The sequence below is a fragment of the Geotrypetes seraphini genome, chromosome 4 (genome assembly GCF_902459505.1).
Source record: "Geotrypetes seraphini chromosome 4, aGeoSer1.1, whole genome shotgun sequence".
NCBI classification, from domain to species: Eukaryota; Metazoa; Chordata; class Amphibia; order Gymnophiona; family Dermophiidae; genus Geotrypetes; species Geotrypetes seraphini.
Window position 1 is genome coordinate 317602367 of NC_047087.1, and position 24218 is coordinate 317626584.

At 43.0% G+C, this 24218-nt stretch overlaps 1 protein-coding gene across 3 annotated transcripts in view; it reads right to left on the minus strand.

Moving 5' to 3' along the window:
- The window catches only part of RAB11FIP2 (RAB11 family interacting protein 2), a 146190-nt gene that overhangs the window by 62296 nt on the left and 59676 nt on the right, over positions 1–24218 (minus strand). Inside the window, exon 4 of one of the 3 annotated variants that reach the window (XM_033941011.1) lies at positions 9200–9311. The exons of the other annotated variants lie outside the window; for them this stretch is intronic. Coding sequence (XP_033796902.1) covers positions 9200–9311 — 112 coding nt within the window. The remainder of the gene's footprint in view (positions 1–9199; positions 9312–24218) is intronic. 3 annotated transcript variants of the gene reach the window in all.

The following is a 24218-nucleotide window of genomic DNA, read 5'->3' on the forward strand; positions in this document are numbered from 1 at the left end:
AATTTCTTTGACTGGGTGACCAGAGAACTGGATAGAGGGAGTGCGCTAGATGTGGTATATTTAGATTTTAGTAAAGCCTTTGACAGTGTTCTACAGAAATGTCTAATAAATAAACAGAGTGCCTTTGGGATGGGCCCCAAAGTGACAGGCTGGGTCAGGAACTGGTTGGGTGGAAGGCGACAGAGGGTAGTGGTTAATGGAGATTGCTCTGAGGAAAGAGATGTTACCAGTGGTATGTCTCAAGGTTCTGTTCTTTGGCCTGGTTTTTTTTTGTTTTTTTTAAAACATTTTTATAAACGATATTGCTGTTGGGTAAGATTTGCCTCTTTGTGGTTGATACCAAAATCTGCAATAGACACGACACCCCAGATGATGTGAATAACATGAAGAAAGACCTAGCGAATCTTGAAGAATGGTCTGAGATTTGGCAGCTAAAATTTTATTCTAAGAAGTGCAAGGTCATGCATTTGGGATGCAAGAACCTAAAGGAACAGTACAGTTTAGGTGGTGAAGAACTTATGTGCACGACAGAAGAGTGGGTGTGATTGTGATATTCTTAAGGTGATGAATAAGAGAGAATTCTTTATTTAAAAATTCCTTTTAAAAAAAATTAAATTTAGGAGTTCTATATTTTTTTTAAACGTTGAAAGAAAACAATAAAAGAAAGGCAATTGAGACTAATGATAGTTCACAATTGGGTGTTCTGGTTTGGACTTGTTCCAAAACCAGACAGCCATGAACACTAAGTCTTTCAGCCCTTAAAAAAATATAAAACTCCTAAATTTATTAAAAAAAGGGATTTTTAAACAAAGAATTCCCTCTTATTCATCATATTTCAAGGGATATTGGTCATAGACTTATTATATTGAGAAGTTTATTTATGATCTTAAGGTGGCCAAACAGGTTGAAAAGATGACTGCAAAACTAGAAAGATGCTAGGGTGCTTATGAGGTATGGCTAGTAGGAAAAAGGAGGTATTGATACTCTTGTATAAGACTCTGGTGAGACCTCATTTAGAATAGTGTGTACAATTCTGGAGACCACAACTTCAAAAAGATATAAAAAGGAAGGATTCAGTCCAGAGGAAGGCTAGTAAAATGGGGACAGACTTAAAAGTCTCAATATGTATATTTGTATACTTTGAAGGAAAGGCGGGAGAGGGGAGATATGATAGAGATGTCAAAATACCTATGTGGCATAAATGCGCATGAGTCGAGTCTCTATGATTTGAAGGCAAGCTCTGGAATGAGAGGGCATAGGATGAAGTTAAGAGGTGATAGACTCAGGAGTAATCTAAGGAAATACTTTTTTACAGAAAAGGTGGTATATGCATGTAAGAGTCTCCCGGAAGAGGTGGTGTCTGAATTCAAGATAGCATGGGATCGGTGCGTGGGATCTCAGAGAGAGAGGAAGAGAGAATGCTTACTGCAGATAGGCAGACTGGATGGGGCATTTGCCTTTATCTGCATCAAGTTTCATTGTGGCTTAATATACCGCTTTAATTTCCAAAGCGGTTTACAGAATACAATTTTTAAAAGACAAAAAACCCACCAAAACCATCATTAAAAAAAACAAGGATAATGTCTTACATACTTTTGCTACAAACTGGTGTGGGGAATATCCCCCACCTATCTCTTACCTCACTTCGAACTACACCCCCCCAAAAGGACAAACCAGAAATCGCAACCTCTTTGCCTATCCGAAAATCACTGATTGCAAATACAGGACCTTTCTGGACAGAACTTTTAAGTTTCAAGCTGGTAGACAGCAATCTTGGCTAGGCAACTTCATTGATAAAGCCAAATCGACCTATGGCGCTTTCCAGAAAGAAATTAAGACCGCTCTGTTCAATAGATTTATTACCTAGTTAGACAACTCCCTCCTTTTTTAAACCTAATACTCATCATGTTGATACTGCGTATTCTCTCTAATTGTACCTGTATTCACTGAACGTTCAGTGACTTCCTCATGAACTGTACTCTGAAATTCACTGGCTATCCAGCCCCCTTCACTGCAACATGTTATTATATTGTAACATACAAATATTATAATTCTTACTATTCTATACTCTATAATCACTGACTGCTCAGTGACATCTTTCCCTATTTGTACATTGTAATTCGCTGATTGTACAGCTCTCTTCACTGTGAACCGCCTAGATGTCACAAGATTATGGCGGTATAGAAAAAATAAAGTTATTATTATTATTATTACTACAAGAGAGATAAAGGGTTACAGTTCATAAAATAAAATGAGATGGTAGAGGAAAAAACGTTAGGGAGAAAAGGGTTGACTGGGATAAATCCTTTGTCTAAATCTCATATGCGTCTTTAACGAGAAGTTTCTATGTTTCTTTCTGATTGCAGGTCACCCTCTTTGCTTGGTTCCTTCAATCTTCACAAACATGTCCTTCTCCAATCTTTCTGACCAAAATAACAGTTGTAACTTCATCATTTTGGCATCGAGTGACACAGCCGGTTTGATTTCTTCCAGAATCGATTTATTTCTTCTTCTGGCAGTCCATGGCATGCATAAAATCTTTCTCCAGCACCAAAACTCAAATAAGTCAATCTTCTTTCTGTCTTGTTTCCGTAATGTCCAGCTTTTGCACCCATAATTGACCACTGAGAAAATGAATTTGTTGAGAGTTATTTCCTTGCCTCTGAATACTGTGTTAAGAGCCTTCATTGAAGAGCGACCTAGTGATATTCTTTTCTTCCCTTCTAGTTGCTTCTTTGTTTACGAAAGAGCCCAGGGGATTGAAATCCTTTACAACTTCTATTCCATCACCTTCAAGCTCAAAATCTTCATCTTGTTTATGTTCAGTTCTATTCCCATGTTGACTTTCGGCTTTGACTTTTCTCAGTAGATACAGCATATCTTCTTTGCTGCCGATAATGAGTGTTACCATCTTCATAACGCAGGTTGTTTATATTTCGGCCACCAACTGTGAAACCATATTTGTACCTGGCCAAAACCCAAATAGTAGCAACATTCCATGCTACCGATACAGGGAAGCAATAGCTTCCCCCATGTCTGTCTCAATAACAAGACTATGGACTTTTCCTCCAAGAAATTATACAAATCTTTCTTAAAACCAGCTACGCTATCTGCTCTTACCACAACCTATGGCAACGCGTTCCAGAGCTTAACTATTCTCCGAGTGAAAAAATATTTCTTCCTATTGGTTTTCAAAGTATTTTCTCTGGAGAAGTTCCTCTGTTTCGTCAAGATTTATTTACAGTATACGAAGAGTAAAAAGAATGAAGTAAAGGGTACCTTTGATTCACTGACACCTACAAATAGTTTGGACCTTTCAGTCTGTTTGGAAACTTCTCATGGTCTTCTCCTCATCTCTTTTAGTTCACAAATAGTTAGAGACTCAGTGCTCAAGTATTTCTTCAGAAATAAACCACAACTTGCTTTACCTGCTATATTTCACCTTAGAGATTTATAGGAATATGCTACATAGATTAAGACCGATCAGAATATCTGGAATAACTGGTTTTCAGAATTCCTCTCAGTATAAGAACATAAGAATAGCCTTACTGGGTCAGACCAATGATCCATCAAGCCCAGTATCCCGTTCTCACGATGGCCAATCCAGGTCACTAGTACCTGGCCAAAACCCAAGGAGTAGCAATATTCCATACTACCGATCCAGGGCAAGCAGTGGCTTTCCCCATGTCTTTCTCAATAACAGACTGTGGACTTTTCCTCCAGGAACTTGTCCAAACCTTTCTTAAAACCAGCTACGCTATTCATTCTTACCACAACCTCTGGCAATACGTTCCAGAGCTTAACTATTCTCTGAGTGAAAAAAATTTCCTCCCATTGGTTTTAAAAAGTATTTCCCTGTAACTTTGAGTGTCCCCTGATCTTGTGTTGTTAGGAAAGGTACATCTTAGTTGATTTCATGGCAGTTGAACTGAAGGGTGTCGTATCTTGGTTAAACATCTTCCTCTCTGCATTTACCCCTCCCCTAACCTTTTATGAAACCACGCTAGGCTTTTTTATTATGGCTGCGGCAATAAAAACATCTACGTTCATAGAATTCCTAGGAGTGTTGGAGCTAATAGTAACATAGAAACATAGAAATAGACGGCAGATAAGGGCCACGGCCCATTTAGTCTGCCCACCCCAATGACCCTCCCCTACCTTTCTCTGTGAATAGATCCCACATGTCTATCCCATTTGGCCTTAAAATCAGGCACGCTGCTGGCCTCAATGACCTGAAGTGGAAGACAATTCCAGCGATCAACCACCCTTTCAGTGAAAAAGAATTTCCTGGTGTCTCGTGCAGTTTCCCGCCCCTGATTTTCCACGGATGCCCCCTTCTTGCTGCGGGACCCTTGAAAAAGAAGGTATCTTCTTCCACCTCAATGCGGCCCGTGAGATACTTGAATGTCTCGATCATGTCACCCCTCTCTCTGCGTTCCTCGAGTGAGTACACTGCAACTTATCCAGCCGTTCCTTGTACGGGAGATCCTTGAGTCCCAAGACCATCCGGGTGGCCATTCTCTGGACTGACTCCAGTCTCAGCACATCCTTACGGTAATGCGGCCTCCAGAATTGCACACAGTATTCCAGGTGGGGCCTCACCATGGATCTATACAATGGCATAATGACTTCAGGCTTATGGCTGACGAAACTCCTGCGTATGCAACCTATAATTTGCCTTGCCTTGGATGAAGCTTGCTCCACTTGATTGGCAGTCTTCATGTTCTCACTGACGATCACCCCTAAGTCTCGTTCTGCTTCAGTTCTTGTTAGGATCTCGCCATTAAGGGTGTAAGTCTTGCATGGATTTTGGCTGCCCAGGTGCATGACTTTGCATTTTTTGGCATTGAAGCTGAGTTGCCAGGACCTAGACCAGCGCTCCAGTAGGAGTAGGTCGTGCATCATGTTGTTGGACATTGAATTTATGTCTGTTATGCTTTTGCTCACTACATTGCTTAGTTTGGCGTCATCGGCGAATAATGTTATTTTACCTCGCAGCCCTTCTGCCAAGTCTCTTATAAAGATGTTGAATAGGATCGGGCCCAGGACTGAGCCCTGCGGCACTCCACTGATTACCTCCGTCAATTCAGAGGGGGTGCCGTTCACCACTACCCTCTGAAGCCTACCTCCAAGCCAGTTCCCAACACATTTTGTTAATGTGTCGCCCAATCCTATAGAACTCATCTTGCTAAGCAACCTGCGGTGTGGTACGCTATCGAATGCTTTACTGAAGTCCAGGTATACAATGTCCAGGGACTCCCCCAACATCCAGCTTCCTCGTCAGCCAGTCAAAGAAGCTGATCAGGTTGGATTGGCAGGATCTCCCCTTAGTAAATCCATGTTGACGGGGATCCCGTAGATTCTCCTCGTTCAGGATCGTATCCAATTGGCGTTTGATTAGAGTTTCCATTAGTTTGCACACTATTGATGTGAGACTCACCGGTCTGTAGTTTGCTGTCTTCATCTTGGAGCCTTTCTTGTGGAGTGGAATGACGTTAGCCGTCTTCCAGTCCAACGGGACGTTACCCATACTAAGGGAGAGATTGAAGAGCGCGGATAGCGGTTCTGCCAAGACATCACACAACTCCCTGAGCACCCTGGGGTGTAGGTTGTCAGGCCCCATTGCCTTGTTAACCTTAAGCTTTGACAGCTCGCAGTAGACACCGCTGGGTGTAAACTCGAAATTACTAAACGGGTCATCTGCGTCAACCCTTGTCTGTAGCTGAGGGCCAAGTCCTGGCGCCTCGCGGGTGAAGACTGAGCAGAAGTATTCATTTAACAGTTGGGCTTTTTCCGAGTCCGCTTCTACATAGTCTCTGTCTGGTTTCCTAAGACATACTATCCCGCCTGAGTTCTTATTTCTGTCACTGATATACCTGAAGAAGGATTTATCTCCTTTCTGGATGTTCTTCGCTAGAGACTCCTCCCTAACAGTTAGGGAGGCCCATGCGGAATTTGGCCTCCCTAACTGCTGTTTTGACGGCTTTTGACTTGGCCAGATAGACTTCCCTAGAGTCCTGTTTCCCTGATTGTTTGTAAGAGATGAATGCTTTTTTCTTCTCCTTGATGAGGTCTGAAATCTCCGCAGAGAACCACTGTGGCTTATTGTTCCTTCGCCGTTTACTTACTGATTTAACATAGCGGTTTGTTGCTTCTTGTATGGTGGCTTTCAAAGTCGACCACATTTCTTCCACGTTATCGGTTTCTGCTTGGCTTTGTAGCGCTTGGTGAACGAAGTCTCCCATTTCTTTGAAGTTTGTGTCTTTGAATTTGAGGACCTTAGTCAGTGTGGTAGATTTAGTGAAACCTTTCCTGAGATTGAACCATACCATGTTGTGGTCACTGGAGGCCAATGTGTCGCCCACCGAGACCTCTGTGACACTTTCTCCATTGGTAAGTATACAGCCAGCGATAAAAAAGCCTAACATGGTTTCATAAAAGGAGGGGGAGGGGGGTTAGATTGTCTTAAGATGTTAGATGTCGTCTACTTCATAAAAACAGATGATATACAAATAGTCATACCAAAGAAAGGTTTAGGCATTCTTTTAAATTATTGTCACTTTGACATGGAAAATTGGATGAAAGAAAGTATGTTCTGAGATTTATTTAAGTAAATATAGCACTAATGCCTTTGGTAATGTAGCGGAATATAAATTTGTATATTGTATTTTACACTTCTCCCTCTGTATTTGCGGGGGTTAGGTGCAGAGCCGACCCGCAGATAATTGTTTGGGCTGGCTCTGACCCACCCCTCCCTCCTGCATCCCCAACCTTACCTGGTAGTCTAGCGGTGACGTGGGGCAGGAACGATCTTCCTATGCTCCTTCCCCGTGCAAAGCCGTCATCAAAATGGCTGCCGTGAGTTCCTGTTGTAGTCTTGAGACTATAACGGGAACTCTGGCAGCCATTTTGATGACGGCTCTGCACGGGGCAGAAGCAGAAGAAGATCGCTCCTGCCCCACGTCACCACTAGACCACCAGGTAAGGTCCGGGGAGGTTCGGGAAGCCTGCAAAAAGAAGGGGAATAACCAAATTCGTGAGTAGGGAAATCGCAAATCCGGAAGGAGAGCTGTATTATATTGTATGTTTAAGAGTGGGAGTACTGGCAAAACAAAACCTAATAATTAATAAAGGCCCAAATGTGTATGTTGAGGGGGCTTCTGGCAAACTGAATTAACATAAGAATAGCCATACAGAGTCCATTTAGCCCAGAATCCCATCTTCAACTCCAGGCTAGAAGACTGCCCTTTTTGAGGCTAATTTAACTTTTAATCACTTATTCACCTGTTCAAAACCTTTGTTTTTAATCATTCCCATTATAAATGTAATTCCCTTCTTGTGTGTCTTGAGTAGACTGAAAGCTCTGTTAAGCAGGAACTGTGTACAGCACTCTATATATCCGGTAGTGCTACAGAAATCAGTAGCCGTAGTAAGTTTTCCCAAATTGTTTACAGAACACAAAAGCAAAAGCTAAAAGAGATAGAGATGCTGTCTAATAATCCATGCTAATCTCTCTCATTCTGAACTAGAAATGCCTCTAATTGGATTTCATGGGGTCAGAGCAGACTGGAATGCCCTGGTGCTTTAGAAAAGGTCTTTAATAAACTCTGATGGTCTTTGGATCCTTTTACCCAGTGAAACACAGACTGAAAAGTCAGAAGTGAGGAATGAACCATTTGGTTACAATACTCCCTTCCAGGAGTGACCACAATGGTTTAGTCCAGAGAGTTGGTCATAAATCCCCAGAAAACTACAGTAAGAAGATTGGAGCTGGTGCAAGGGAGAGGCCGTAGCCTGCTGTTCTGCTTTTAGTTCGCCATCAGGGAGCAGAAAGATCAGTTTCCTGTTCATGACTGGTGGGGGGAGAGAGCCTGCTTCCTGTTTCTGGCGTCCACAAAGTAAAGTCTTTGTGATTGTACAATGAACCTTAAGTAGCTGTTTTAGAGGAATCAAGCAGTAAAGTGTGTCCCTGCTCCGAGGAAGTAGGTCTCTCATTCTTGAGTTCCAGTGGAACGAACAAGGATTCATGCAGGAGTAGGGAGAAGTCTGCGCGAAAGGAGGAAAAGGGTGGAGATGAAAACGGTGATGGAATTATAAAAAGCGTGGGATGAACAGAGGGGATCTGTAATTAGAAAATGAATGGTATAAAACTAACTAAGGCCAGTACTGGCACGGTCTGTGTCCTGTATATGGCACTTTGGTTATGGATATGGTGGACTATAAATTACAACAGGTGTACACCTGGCAGGGCCTCCGCGTGTGCGGATCGCCGGACTTGATGGACCGAAGGTCTGATCCGGAGATGGCATTTCTTATGTTCTTATGTTCTTATGATAGACTGGGGAGGGCTTTGATGGAAGCTCGTGATAGGATGGTTAGGATAGTCTGAACTGATCTTCAATGGCATCTCTGGTAGTGGAAACTTAATGACGATACCAGGCAGACTTCTATGGTCTATTGCCCAGAAATATTAAAGAAAAGTCAAAATAAACATGAATGTATAAGGAGTGTGAAGGGACCGTTCAGGTATCTATCTGCTGTCATTTACTATGTTACTACGTAACCAGTGCTTGTCTGGGAGTCTCGATGAGAGGTGAAAAGGAAAACAAAGGACAACTTCAAGCAGGAATTCAAGGAGCTCAACAAGTCAAAGGGAATCAAACATCCAAAGAGAGGGAAGAAGGGCGTCCCAGGAGAGCATGAAAGTAAGGGGCAGAAACTTACTCTGCTTTGAAATTATATCCCATTGCATTGCTCTTTGCACAGTTGTCATCTGTCCTACTGCTTTGAAGAAACTTTCCCCAGGAAAAGATTTCTGTTTAGAAAGCCACAACGGAGTCTGAAGGATCTCCTTGATTATTGTTAATCATATATCTCAGATGCTGAAGATAGTCCCTTCCCTTCACCAAAGGATCAATTCCAGGTACTCTACTAGACTTAGCCCTGGTATTAAGTGAGCCCTTTCTCGAAAAGAGGTACCAGGATTGGGTTACAAACATATCTAATTCCTCCCAGCACTGTGCTGTTTATCCAGTTTGATGACATCTTCTCAAAGAAACAGGAAAAGCAAAGGAGTGAAATGACCTCATACTAAGACTCGCAACACACATAATACCAAGGAAAAGGAGGTGCTGTCAGACCTGGGCAGGAGTGTAACACTAGTGAAAAGGAGACGTCGGATAAGAGCATAATTCCTTACTCTGTTTTTGTGGCCATGCCAATTCTTCTGGAAGACTTGTTCTATCATTCTCTGTCTGCCGTTGGCTGCTGTCATTCCCCGGTCATCGTTGTTTGCCGATTTCTTGTTAGAACTAGAAGAATAAAAATAAAGTATAAGTTTCCTAAGAGAAATTGTGAAGCCTAGCTTTAGTCTGTGTGCACTCTCTCATTATACACAGACTTTTGGGTGTGCAAAATTCAACCAATCAACCTCATGAGGCTGATGTTCATGTAAGTGCAGACCCACACCTTGAAGGAGGAGAAAAAACAGCTTTTGTTAGGCTAATTAGGAATTACTGGATTTTGTCCAGACTAACATCGCAGAGCAGAGGCACTCAACATTTCAAATGAATTCCAACACAAAGTGAAGCCAACAAACAAATGGAAAGAATCCAGTTCAAGCACGGACTTCTCTCAAGTATCGTTTGAGCTATACCCTGTAATATTTATTATAAAGATTCAAAGAAACATTTATTCTAGACAGCTCTTACCAATAGCTGTGAAATACAAGAACGTGTAAATCCAGCTGAAAATTGGCGGCAACATCTGAACACGGCTCATTCCCTTTCTGTTCGTAAGCGTGATCTAAAGAACAGGCAGGCTTCTCTAACTGCATACTGTCCACACTTGAAAAGGCAGGGGACCTTCCCCTCCCAGCTCTCTCTCTTTTCACGCTGCATTAAAGGCAGGATGAACTTATTCATTCAGTGCTGTCCTCCTTTACTTTCATCACTTCTCAGTAGAAAGAAAGAGGGAAGAATGTGGGAAGTCGTGTGGAAGAGTCTGGTACAAACCCCAAGACTCTCATATAATGGAACGTGCCGATGATTTGGAGGACAAGCTTGAACTCATGTAGGATAAGACATTTACTCATAGCAGATAAGGTCAGGGGTCATACAAGACCCTTTCTTTGTACTTAAATATCCGTAAGGTCTTTTTGGCATTCTAAAGAAGAGGAGGAGGTATATTCCGGAAGGGCTGACAGGCAGTAAAATGCTCCTGTTAACCAATCTCTGCAGGACACGGTTCTCATCGCTTCACTCATAGGAAGCAGAAGAGTGCTTTAGATAGTGTAAGTCTGTGGTTAGTGAATCAAGAGATTGATGGCATTTGGACAGGAGTTTAAAGGCTTTAAATCTGGACAATGATTGGTAGGAAACAAAAGTTGTAAGTTGTTAACAGAGAAATAATGGCAACCCCAAAAGACCAAGTAAGTGTAGCCAGAGCTGAGAAATAAGACGAAAGCAAAAGAGCCAGTAGAGAACTCAGGCTGTCCAAAAACCACCTCCACCTGGAAACAGCCCGGAAGTGATCGCACTCCTACAGCATGTTTAAACTATGGAACCAACTCCCTCCTACTATCAGGGAAATTGACAACCTACTGCCTTTCCGGAAGGCAGTAAAGACACTACAGCTCACAAACCAACTCGCTCCTGGACTCAAACTTTAATCAGCTGGGAACCGACGCACTGTAATTTGGGGCCAATCTGTCAGCCAATAATACTGTGCTCTTATCTATTATGGCCATGCAGATACCATTCGGAGACTCTATATAGTTTGTATTCTCTAACTAATTCCTGTAGCTCCATATTGATCCTGTAGCATGTAGATTCACTAGAGCATGTGTGTTCTTAGTTTCCCCATAGCTGTATGTTATTGAAAACCATCTCAATTTTCTGTAGCTCATTATTGATCCTGAAAACTACTGTGTACGTATCCTTGTAACCCGTTCTGGGCTCTTGGGGAGGACGGGCTATAAAACTAATTAACTAATTAGATAGAACACTGGTGAATACCATTATAAAGTGAATAAAGTAGAAGGGTTAAAGGAGGCAGTGTGTATGCTGTTGACTAAGGTAAGAGGTGAACCATTTCCATACTGTACCCTGCATACTAAATCTAAACGAATAGAAAGCAAAAAGCTGAGAGTAAATAAGATCGGATGTGGCCCCTATTCACAAAGTGGTTGCAGAGATGAAGCGGGAAACTACAGACCGGTAAGCCTAACTTCGGTTATTAGAAAAATAATGGAAGCGTTGCTGAAAGAAAGGATAGTGAAATTCCTAGAATCAAATGGGTTACAGGATCCGAGGCAACATGGTTTTACTAAAGGTAAATTGTGTCAGACAAATCTGATTACATTTTTTTATTGGGTGACTGGAGAACTGAATCAAGAGCATATGCTAGATGTAATTTTCTTAGATTTCAGCAAAGTTTTTGACACGGTTCCTCATAGAAGGCTTCAAGTTTATTAAAAATTTGTTATCCCACCTTTTTAAAATTACAAAGCGGCTGTACAATAATAAAAAACAAGAAACAGGGTAGTACAGACACATTAAATTGAATAGCTAATTTATATCCAGTAAAAACATCTACAAAGTCTCACAAACTTGATGGGCTGAAGTTAGGAGCCAAAGTGGTGAACTGGATTAGAAACTGGTTGACGGACAGACACCAGAGGGTGGTGGTTAATGGAATTTGCTCAGAGGAGGAACGGTGAGTAGTGGAGTCACTCAGGGTTCGGTGCTGGGGCCGATCCTGTTCAATATGTTTGTGAGCGACATTGCCAAAGAGTTAGAAGTAAAAGTTTGCCTTTTTACGGATGATACCAAAATTTGTAACAGAGTAGACACCGAGGAGGGAGTGGAAAACATGAAAAAGGATCTGCAAATGTCCTCAAACGAACCCCAATTCATTAATAAATTACTTATTCCCCATAGTACATCCCGTTCTTTAAGGTCCACTAATCAAAAACTCTTAACAGTTCCATCTTTAAAAGTTATTGGAACTTGTCGTCCTGATATTTTTTCAGTAATGGCTCCACAACTATGGAACACTTTACCTCAGTATATAAGAGAGGAAAATGATCTAAAACACTTTAAAGGTATTCCGAAGAGCTTCCTTTTTAAAGATGCTTTTAATTTATAAATCATATTTTATGATTACCTTCTTTTTTTCTCTTTTAATTTTTTTTTTTTTCACCTTACCTGCTGTTTTTACCATTTATATTACCTTTATAAATACAATTGTAGTTCTGCCCTTTCTTCCCTTATGTTCCTGTTAGTTTGTATGTCAAACCTATTTAATTAATTATGTATACACCTTTCTCTTTCTTTTTTATTTGTAAATCGCTTAGCAAATTAAATTAAGCGATTCAATAAGTTAAAAATAAACTTGAAATTTAGAAGAATGGTCTAATATCTGGCAACTAAAATTCAATGCAAAGAAGTGCAGAGTAATGCATTTGGGGATTAATAATCGGAAGGAACCGTATATGCTGGGAGGTGAGAGGCTGATATGCACGGATGGGGAGAGGGACCTTGGGGTGATAGTGTCTGAAGATCTAAAGGCAAAAAACAGTGCGACAAGGTGGTGGCTGTTAGAGAGGCGTAACAGTAGAAGAAAGGTGTTGATGCCTCTGTACAGGTCGATGGTGAGGCCTCACTTGGAGTATTGTGTTCAATTTTGGAGACCGTATCTGGTGAAGGACATAAAAAGACTTGAAGCAGTCCAGAGGAAGGTGTAAACATTGGTAGGAGGTTTGTGCCAGAAGACATCCCTGAATATGTATACCCAAGAGGAAAGGAGGAACAGGGGAGATATGATTCAGACGTTCAAATACTTGAAAGGTATTAACGTACAAGGAAAATGGTAAAACCAGAGGGCATAATTTGAGGTTTAGGGTGGTAGATTCAAGAGTAATGCTATGAAATTCTTCTTTAGGGAGAGAATGGTTGATGCGTGGATTGTGCTCCTGAGGGAGGTGGAGAAGAAAACGGTGATAGTGTTCAAATATGCGTGGGATGAACACAGAGGATCTCTAATCAGAAAATAATGGATATACATTGAAGGAACTAAGGCCAGTACTAGGTAGGCTTGCACAGCCTGTGTCCCGTATATGAACATTCAGCTGAGAATGGGCTGGGAGGATTTCAATGGGCTGGAGTGAGCTTTGATGGAGACTCCAGTAAACGGAAACTAAGCTCACTACTGGGCTGGGCTCTGGGTTTCTGGCCCAGAAATATCTAAGTAAAAAGACCATTTAAACTAAAACTATCAGGTAGCGATGTTTTAGATTTTGATAATGTGTTTTATCAAGTTTTATTAGCTATGTGCTAGTTTTAGTAATAGAAGAGTTAGGAGGATTAGGTAGAAAAATGTTATTACTGATTACATGTGTGTACATGACCGTGTACTGGTAGACAAGTCAATGAAGCCGTCCGTGCAATGTGCGGCGGCAAAAAGGACGAACAGAATGCTAGGAATGATTAAGAAGGGGATCACAAACAGATCGGAGAAGGTCATCATGCCGCTGTACTGGGCCATGGTATGCCCCCACCTGGAATACTGCGTCCATGAAGAAGGACACAGTACTACTCGAAAGGGTCCAGAGAAGAGTGACTAAAATGGTTAAGGGGCTGGAGGAGTTGCCGTACAGTGAGAGATTAGAGAAACTGGGCCTCTTCTCCCTTGAAAAGAGGAGATAGAGGGGACATGATCGAAACATTCAAGATACTGAAGGGAATAGACTTAGTAGATAAAGACAGGCTGTTCACCCTCTCCAAGGAAGAGAGAACGAGAGGGCACTTTCTAAAGTTAAAAGGGGATAGATTCTGTACAAACGTAAGGAAGTTCTTCTTCAGCCAGAGAGGTAGAAAACTGGAATGCTCTTCCAGAGGCTGTTAAAGGGGAAAGCACCTTTCAGGGATTCAAGAAAGGGTTAGATAAGTTCCTGCTGAACCAGAATGTACGCAGGTAAAGCTAGTCTCAGTTAGGGCACTGGGCTTTGACTTAAGGGCCGCCGCAGGAACGGACTGCTTGGCACGACTGGTCTGACCCAGCAGTGGCAATTCTTATGTTCTTATATTGTAAGCCACTTAGGCTTTAAGCGGTGAAGAAATTTTTTAAATAAATAAATAAATAAAATAATTAATTTATGGAGCATATATGGTTGGGCAGACTGGATGGACTACTCGGGTCTTTATCTGCCATCATTTACTATGTTACTATGTTTGAAGTCAAATCCTGAGATACTGAAAGAATATTTTTAGCACTAGCTTTTATACTGTTATGTATGTCACTGGGAAGGCCAGCTAGTATTGTTTTAGTACTGAAATTAGAACAGTAGGCAGATTATTTAGAATAAAGATATTCTCAAATATATCAACTCAGTTGAACAATCATCTTCTAAAGCACAGGTGTCGAAGTCGGTCCTCGAGGGCCGCAATCCAGTCGGGTTTTCAGAATTTCCCCAATGAATATGCATTGAAAGCAGTGCATGCACATAGATCTCATGCATATTCATTGGGGAAATCTTGAAAACCCGACTGGATTGCGGCCCTCGAGGATCGACTTTGACACCCCTGTTCTAAAGGATTTGAGAGATCATATCATATGGTTCTTATATCCCACAATTCTCTGCGCACTAGGATTCATTGTGGTTCACAATAAGATTGACAATTGGTTACATTTAGGATTTTGCATATGATAATTCACTTGGGAGTGAATTGGTGTTGGTTATATTGAGAGCTTCATATAAGACAGTTCACTAGGGAGTGTTCACAACAGTGAGGGGTAAGCGAGATATTGGTGATGAGGTATTAATGCTTGGGGATCTAATGCATAGAGGTGAGTTTTAAGCATTTTCTGAAAATGAAGATATGTAGTACATTTTCTTATATATGATGGCAATTTATTCCGCATTAATGGTCCTTGGAACACAAATGTAGACTCGTATGCTTTCTTCCAGCATATCTGCTGGGAGGAGGGAAGGGAATCTTGAAGCATTGGGCCATGCATGCGTTGAAGGAGGATGGGGCGAAACTGAGACTAGAAGCAAGTCCGTCAGAGTTTCCCCTTAGATCATGCAGGACTTCTTGAAGTGGATTCTTTTCTTTACGGGAAGCCAGTGTAGTTTGTTCAGTAGTGGGTTAACGTTCTCCATCTTGACTGATTTAAATATGAGTCTAGCCGCTTTATTTTGTAGTAGCTGTAGTCGTTTTATTTCTCTCTCAGTGATGCCACAGTATAGTGAGTTGCAGTAGTTTAGGTAGGGCATTAACTATCCTGAAGCTATTCTGTGACAGTTTAGGTCTTATTATTCTTTTTTTGATGACAGCACTGATTTGGTCATGGAAGGTAAGGATGAGTCTGGTATCACACCAAGTACTTTGCCTCTCCTGTAGTTAGGGTTTTCTCTATGAGTGGTAATGAGTTGTAATCACCAAAACATAGTATCTTGGTTTTAGATTTGTTGAGTTTGAGGTAATTTTGTTGTGTCCATGTGCTCAGAGGTTTTATGAGTTTGCTGATGAATGTTATAAGTTAAATGACTTATGTTGTGCGTTTATACTGTGTTATTGAGTAACTGTATTGTTATATTTTATGTGTGATGCTGTAACCCGCATAGATTTCAGATACGCGGAATATAAATGTGTAAATAAAATAAATATTGTTTTTTTTAGGTATTGTAAGTTGTTTTCAAATGTAGTCTGCACTGCGCAGAAGAGAATTATATCGTTTGCGTAGGAGAGTATGTGCACCCTGGAGGTGGAAGAGGTTTCTGCCTAAGGTTTGTAAGTATAGGTTGAATAATGAGGGGGAGAGAAGAGAGCCTTGTGTGACTCCGCAACTTGCTTTCCAATTTTGGGATTTATTTCTGCTTTTCCATACTTCGTATGTCCTATTTTCTAGGAATTGTGTGAACCACTGGAGCACTATTCCCTCTAACCCTATTTCACTCAGTCTCATTAGTAGTAGGGCGTGGTCTACTGAATGCAACACTGCTGAGATGTCAAATTGAAGGAGGATTGATTGTATTCCTTTACTGTGATAGTGTTTCACCTTGGATGTTAGTTCCAGTAGCAGGGATTCTGTACATAGGTCTGAATTCATACTGAGTTGTGGTATGTGTCCGTTGCTTCTATGTATTGAACTAGTTGCGTGCTGATGAAGAATTCCACTAGTTTTGCAAGCCATGGTATTCCAGCGACTGGTCTAAACTTTTCTACTTTAGTTAGGTCGAGATTTGAGGCTTTGGGTATTAGGGTTAGGGCAATGTTTGAAAGTGATTTGGAATATATGCTTTGTTCTAAGCAAGCGTTTCTAAGTTTTGTTATCCATTACATAAAGTCAGATGGAGTGTGTTCTAGAAGTTTTGCTGGGCAGACATCTAGGTAGCAGTGTTTTTTGGATAGCCTTTTTATCCAAGCTTGGGCTTCTTTTTGTGTGATGGTTTTGAATTCTTTCCAGGTCCTATCAGCAGGGGATTCCATCATTTCAAACATTGTGAGTGTTAGGGAAGGTTATACTTTCCTCTGGAGTGCATGAATATTTATCTGATTATTTTAAATTTTTCTTGGAAGAAATGCGCCAACTGGTTTGCATCAGATTGCAATGTACTTGGGTCCCCTGTTAGGTCTATGGTAGTTATTAGCATGTTAAAGATTTTGAAAAGACGTTTAGATGAGTTTTTGTATTTGACCTTCATGTTTTCATAGTACAGTGGTGCCTCACACAACGAACTTAATCCGTTCCAGGAGCAAGTTTGTTATGTGAAACGTTCGTTGTGTGAAACGCGTTTTCCCATAAGAATACATGTAAAACAAAATAATTCGTTCTGCAGCCCTGTTTTCCCATAAGAATACATGTAAAACAAAATAATTCGTTCTGCAGCCCTACATTTCCCTCCCTCCACCTCACCTTATATGCAGAGTTTGCCAGCTTTCTTTTTCACCCAGCCGCACGCTTTCAAAAAGCTGTGCACGCGCAGCTGCTGGAGTTGATCAATGTTCTCTTCTCCTGCAACTTCCGGTTTCCGGTTGCGTCAGAGGAGAAGATTGAACAACAGAGCATGCGCGCATGTGCTGCTCTTTGAAAGTGTGTGGCTGGCCGAAAAAGAAAGCCGGAAAACTCGGCATCTAAGGTAAGGTGGAGGGAGATGATGGAACACTGCATTCAGACAGGAGGGTGCTGCTGTTCCCGGCTCACATTAGGAAGCGGCGAGAGTAGTTCCGCCCCCCCCCCCGGGCCCCTTGGGCGACTTCGTTGTGTGAAACGAAGTTCGTTATAGGGAGCAAGACAAAAAGTTCGTTATGCGCAGCGTTCACTGTGCGAGGCGTCCGTTATGCGAGGCACCACTGTATTGTTGTTTTGCTAAGTCGACTGCTCCTTTGTATTGTTTGATTTCTTTTCTCCATTGGATGTAAATGTACTGATTTTTTTTTCTCTACTCTCTCTTTACTTTTGTTTTCAAGGTTCATAGTAATTCTGAGAACCAGAAGTTGTTTCTCTGTCTCCATTTCCAGGTTCTAGTTGGTGTGATCTTGTTTAGTAAGGTCCTACCTGGTATTGATAGTATTGTCCACATCATTGTTTAATGGTTGGGGTTGTTTTGTGATCTCTGTCCAAAATCATTCTACTGGGATTTTAGTCGTTTTGTAATTGTGACTGTTATTTTGTTTTTTTGCAGGCTTGTTTTCAATATTTTGAAGGAGTAGTTTAGGAGGTGATGATCTGAACAGATAGTTGGCTCCCATTTGGCACGATCGACCAGTGGGAAATCCAGGTCTTTGGATATGTACGAGATAAAGTCTAAGCTGTGGCCGTTTCTCTGTGTTGGAACATGTGGTATGGTGGTGATTTTTAATTGGTCCACGAGGCTGTTGAAATTGTACATTTTTGAATTATCTTTTATTTCGAGATGAAGATTGATCGCATACACGCAAATCTTTGATTCGACACCTCAAAACCCAGCAAACACCCAGAATGACTCACCCACTCTATGAGAGAACCTGGAATTGAAACCCTCAATCGTTTTGAACTGGAATCTCATGACAACCAAGCAAAAACAATCACCGCAGTACGACCCTTTGGATTCATCCTCAACCTGTGCCTGCCGAATCTCCCGACGGCCACAAAAGATGCCTTTATCAAATCGATCCTACCTCTAATAAATTCTCTCCAAGCAATCAGACACGGTACAGCAAAGCTGTAAATCAGTGATAATCAAGCTGAAGATCCTTGAAAAGACTGCACTATCGCAACTCCAAGTCTTTGTCGACAGACAGAACACCCTCTCCTCATATCAATCTGGCTTTGGAAAATTCCATAACACAGAAAAGGCCCTAGCAGACAATATCAATGACTGCTGGAGCATACTAGACAAAGGAAATGATGGGCTACTGGTTCTTCTAGAATTCAGTGTCGCCTTTGATACCATCGATCACCCCTGCCTCCGCACCAGACTCACAAATATTGGAATCAGCGATCGAACACTCCGATGGTTCTCATCATTCCTGAGCCACAGGACCCAAAGAAACCTACTTAGATCTACTCTATTGTGACCCAAACTGATAAAATATGGGAGTATCACAGGGCATTGTCCTGTCCCATCTGCCTTTAAACACCAGATAAAGATCCACTCATTTGCCAACGACATACAACTGAACCTACCGCTAGGCTCAAACCGAGAAGCCCAAATCTCCAAACTACACAACTGCCTCTCAGAAATAAAAAGCTGGATTGAAGGCCTATATAGGGAAACATACTCACCCTAGTTACTTTCAACCTTAATTGTTTGACTGTTGGGATGTCAGAAAACAAGCTGCAACTAAACACGGTAAAACAAAGCTCCTATGGATATGGAGAGGTGACCCTGAACTCACCCGCCCGTCGATCTCTTGGAAATTGACCACCCTGATGGCCAAAGAAAGTATGCAGCCTAGGGGTGATTCTTGACAGCGACCTTTTGCTCTCTGACCGTATCTCTCAAGTAGTATCCACCTCATTCTACCATCGGCAACTACGGAAAATCAGCCAATACTTCTCAGAACTGGACTTCTCTCAGCTACTCTATGCCTTTGTTCTCTCCTGTATGGACTACTGCAATGAGCTCCTAAATGGGCTCACTACAAAAAACCTTTATCAACTAAGAGTACAAAATGCTGCCAACTCCTGAAGAATCTCCACATACGAGACCCAATCACTCTGGCGCTGCGCACTGTCCACTGGCTGTCGATCATCAAACGATGAAAGATTAGGTTCTTATCTTTGCTAATCTTTTTTCTTGTAAATCCACACTTTATTCCAGTACCTGGTTATTTCCCTCCACCTGCCAGGATCTGTAGGAAGCCTCAAACAGAGGCTTTTACCCTCTCATCCTCATACTGCATCACTGAGCATGCTCTCTGCTCACCAATCAGTCTTAAAGCAGCCAGAAACATCTGTAGAGAATAATAACAAGAGAGAAAGGGGAATAGGGACATTCCCTGGCAATCAATTCTGTTCATATTAACAAATGCAACAACAGCAACAGTGAAAAACGAAACAGGTTATGAAACAATGGAAACATGAACGACAAAACAGTGCTATAGGGAGACACAGCCTACACTGTCAGAAAGGGGTGTCTGAACTAGGGACTCCCCCAACTAAGTGCTAAACCCATTCTGATGCCGCTCTTATAAAGGCTGGTCAGAAAACAGAAATCCAGGTTACCAGTACTTGTAAGACAGACGATTAGCGAATCAGCAAGTATAGGGTGGGTTCCTGGAATAAAGTGTGGACTTACAAGAAAGATTAGCAAAGATAAGAACCTAATCTTTCATTCTTGTACAATCCTACTTTATTCCGGGGCCAATGGGACAAAATAGAGCAGTCCCGAAAAATCAGGATGGGACTGAGGAGCCTGCTGCCAAAAGCAGCATCCTGCTTGACTGCCACATCAATCCTGTAAAACTTGGTGAATGTATACAAGGAGGAACAAGTAGCAGCCCAGCAAATCACATCCAGAGAAACAGCCGATGACTCTACCCAAGATGATGAAACACCTCTGGCTGAATGAGCCCGCACCTTGAGGGAGGGGGACTTCTTTCCGGATCCACCTGGAAATGGTAGTCTTAGAAGCTGGCTCCCCTCTGCAGGCAGGACCCGCCAAAACAAACAGGTGGTCAGAGAGGCGAAACTTGTTGGTGACCTCCAGATACTGCAATAAACTTCTGCAAATGCAACACCTGGTGCTCCTCCCTAGAACCAGAGGAATCAAAAGCAGGAAGCCAGACTTCCTGATTTACATGGAAAGCGGAAACCAGTACGCAGCATTGCAGCGGAATCTGTAATACGCAGAAAGGGATCCCTGCAGGAGAGCCTGAAGTTCCGAAACTCTACAGGCTAAGGCAGCAGCCACCTGGAAGACCATCTTGATCGTAAAATCCATCAGACATCTGTTCTAGAGGCTCATATGGTGGATGAGCCAGAGAGTGAAGAACCAGATTAAGGTTTCAGGTTGGACAGGGAAGACACAAGGGAGGACTTAGCCACATCTGGATGAACTGCCAATGAACCCCTCAGGGAAGGAGAGCCCATACACAAAAGACCAGAAATCTGTACCCAGAGCAAATCTACTTCTAGACCTTTCTTCAAGCCATCCTGCAGAAACTAGTCAAGGCTGTGTGCTCAAAACCAAAGCGGTCCGGATCCTGCACTGCAATCGGACTCTGTGTGAGGAGTCAAGAATGACAAAGAAGCCGGAGCCCCCGATCCTGCTGGAGCTGAACCAAATCGGCATACCACAGCCGCCTTGGCCAATCAGGTGCCACCAGAATCACTGGACCCTCGTGGGTCACTATCCATTGCAACAGATGCCTTATCATGGGCCATGGAGGGAAGACATAAAGAAGACCCTCCCGAGGCTGAACCAGAGAGTCCAAGCCTTCGCTGCCGGCCTCTCAATGATGACTGAAGAACCAATAGGTCTTCTTGTTGGCCGCAGTCGCCATGAGGTTGAACGTGGAGCACTCCCATTGATCCACTATGCCGGTCCTCGAGAGCCACAGACAGGTCAGGTTTTCAGGATATCCACAATGAATATGTATGAGATGGCTTTGCATGCACTGCCTCTTTGAGATGCAAATCTATCTCATGCATATTTATTGTGGATATCCTGAAAACCTGATCTGCCTGTGGCTCTCAAGGACCGGAATTGCCTACCCCTGCTCTATGCAATCGAATTCTCTTTGAGAGAGTGACCACTCTCCGGGGTCCAGTGTCTGATGACTCAGAAAGTCTACTTGAATGTTGTCCATTCCTGACATTATTCAAATCCAGACTCAAAGCCCAGTTCTTGGAAGCTGGTTCAATTCCAAACTCCAACCCACCTGCTAAGCACCAATTTCTGTCTTTATCATTCCCTGTGTTAATTCCCCCACCTGAGCAGTGTGTACGTTCTTGTCCAGTTGGTCTGTCTTAACTAGATTGTAAGCTCTTTTGAGCAAGGACTGTCTCTTCTGTGTTTTGATGTACAGCACTGCGTATGTCTAGTAGTACTATAGAAATGATTAGTAGTAGTAGTGGTAGTAGCAATAGTGGAGGGCACATCCTTCATGTGGACCGGGACACTTTCTGACACAGATGCTGCCCTCTAGAGCAGTAGTTCCCAACCCTGTCCTGGAGGACCACCAGGCCAGTCGGGTTTTCAAGATAACCCTAATAAATATGCATGGAGCAGATTTGCCTGCCTGGCACCTCCATTATATGCAGATCTCTCTCATGCATGGCCTGGTAGTCCTCCAGGACAGAGTTGGGAACCACTGCTCTAGAACAAGAGCTCTGAATCTAATCCTCAGGACACACCCAGCCAGTCAGGTTTTCAGGATATCCACAATGAATAGGCATGATTTGGAGACAGTGTGTGAAAATCGTGGGTATCCTGAAAACTAGACTGGGTGGGGAACCTCTTTTTAGAGAAAAGAACAGAGTTCTACTCTAAGGCAATAAAGTGTCAGCATTCATTGCCTACCTCTGAAAGGTGGGAGGGAAGAGGGGTCATTAAAAGCTCCGATGCCAGAACAGAATTTCATGGTGCTTCAGTTTGAGCCATAAAGTCTGAATGGGCTAGAGCAGTGTCTTGCAATCTTTTTCAAGCCCTGGCCACTAAACTCGGGGCTGCGGCTGGAAGACTTCAAGGCATGCGCGTACCTCCGTGCATATGTGGAGGCCTTCCAGGCAGGGCCCTAAGCTTCCTAAACCTGAAACTGGTATGCCAATGTGTGTGTGTAGGGAGAGGCACCGCCACCGACAATGAGGAGAGGTGCTGGCGCACTACCTACAGGATATGCCTCTCGCTGCAAGAGACGCATCCTGTACATAGTCAGCTGGCGCCTCTCGTCCACGCGGTGCACTTGGAATCTCGCCGCAGCACAGTTTGCGATACACTGGTCTAGAGACTCAGAACACATCCACAGCTGCAAAGCTGTTTCATTTGAAGGACTGCATGAAATAAGGATACGAGTTGCATCTGTCAATAATGAGTCAGACTCTTCCTAGCTGAGGAAAGGTCAGGAGCTGAAAGATGGCTAAATTGCAGCAAGTGAACTAATGCTGGGGTTAAATTCAAAACAATTCCGAAGAAGCAAAATTAGATCTTAAAAAATGAGAAAGAAAAAAAAAAAGTGTGTTCACAGAACGGATTTTAATTGTACATGGGAGAAAAGCTCTATGGTATTTTAGACAGTCTAATTATCACACACTGGAAAAGACATCAGGCACTTTTGGAATTTTTGCACCAGTATTTCAAGACAATTTAAAACAAGGCTTTGCAGTAATGACCAATTTAATAGTCCAAATATGTCCCCCACATCTAATGAAGGAAATAAAAACTTCTGGAAAAAGCCTCCTACAGTGAAAAATTTGTAAAATATTCAAAATCAATTCAATATTTAGCATTGGAGCATTGACCGAGGCAGTTTCGCCCCTCTGGGTCTCTTAAGGGAGGATCGATCAGTCACAGGCTCTGTCCGTGCCATTGGCTTTCTCAAAGCAATATTTCAACTCTCTTTGAAGAGGCCCAGAAGGATAAAATATTGGCTGTGCTGTCTACTCCATCAGTCATTAGGCCAATGCAAAGCAGTGGCATAGTAAATGGGGGGGGGGGAACCCTTATTCCTCTCCATCCCCCGAACCTCTTCACCTCCCTTCCCTTGTACCTCTAGTTGTTCACCACCGCAACTTTAACGTGCTCCTCGCAAAGTCTCTCCTGCTGACGTCACTTCCAGGTACCACAAACAACTAGAGCCTGTGCACTTGTCCCAAGCTTTTTTGAATTCAGATAGTCTCCATCTCCACTAGGAGGCTGTTCCATGAATTCACCAACTTTTCTGTGGTTGGCTTGAATTTAAGACGGGGGCTTAATATTCAAGTGCCCTGCCAGGTTCTGCACTCAGTGCCCCCTCCCTCCCCCAGCCAGGCTCTGTACCCAGTCCCCTTTCCTCCCTGCCAGGCTCTGCACCTAGCTCCCCTCACTCCCTGCTAGGCTCTACACCATGTCCCCCTCCCTCCCTCACTGCTCTGTACCATCTCCCTCCCTCCCGATGCCTTGCAGGCCTCCTCTGGTGGTCCAGCGATGGCCCAGGATATGAGGGATCCCCCATCTCCTGTCCCAGCAGAATCCAACCCTCCACCCTGTCTCTTCAACGGCCTCATGGTGAGTGGGACAGGAGGAATCCCTTTTGCCTCTTGTGCCTGTCAAAATTGACAACCACACCTCTCTCCCACCTCCTCCAAATACCTTTTGGGTCCCTGGTAGCCAGCCGGTGCACGGAGCAGAAGCGATCTTCTTATCCTCCTGCTCTGTTCAAGGCCACTGGCTGATTGGCTACTGCAAGATCGCTCCTCCATGCACCTGCTGGCTACCAGGGACCCAAAAGGTACGTGGGGGAGGTAGAAGTGGTTGTCAATTTCGGCATGCACAGGAGACAGAAGGGATTTCTCCTGTCCCATCCACCGTGAGCCTGCTGAGGAGTTGTTTTTTTTTGGGGGGGGTGGATGGAGTAGGCAGGGGTTTTGGATTCAGCAGGGACGGGAGATGGGGATCCCTCATGTCCCAGCCTGCTGTTGGACATAGAAACATAGAACATAGAAACATAGAAATAGACGGCAGATAAGGGCCCACGGCCCATCTAGTCTGCCCACCTTAATGTCCCTCCCCTACCTTTGCCCTGTGAAGA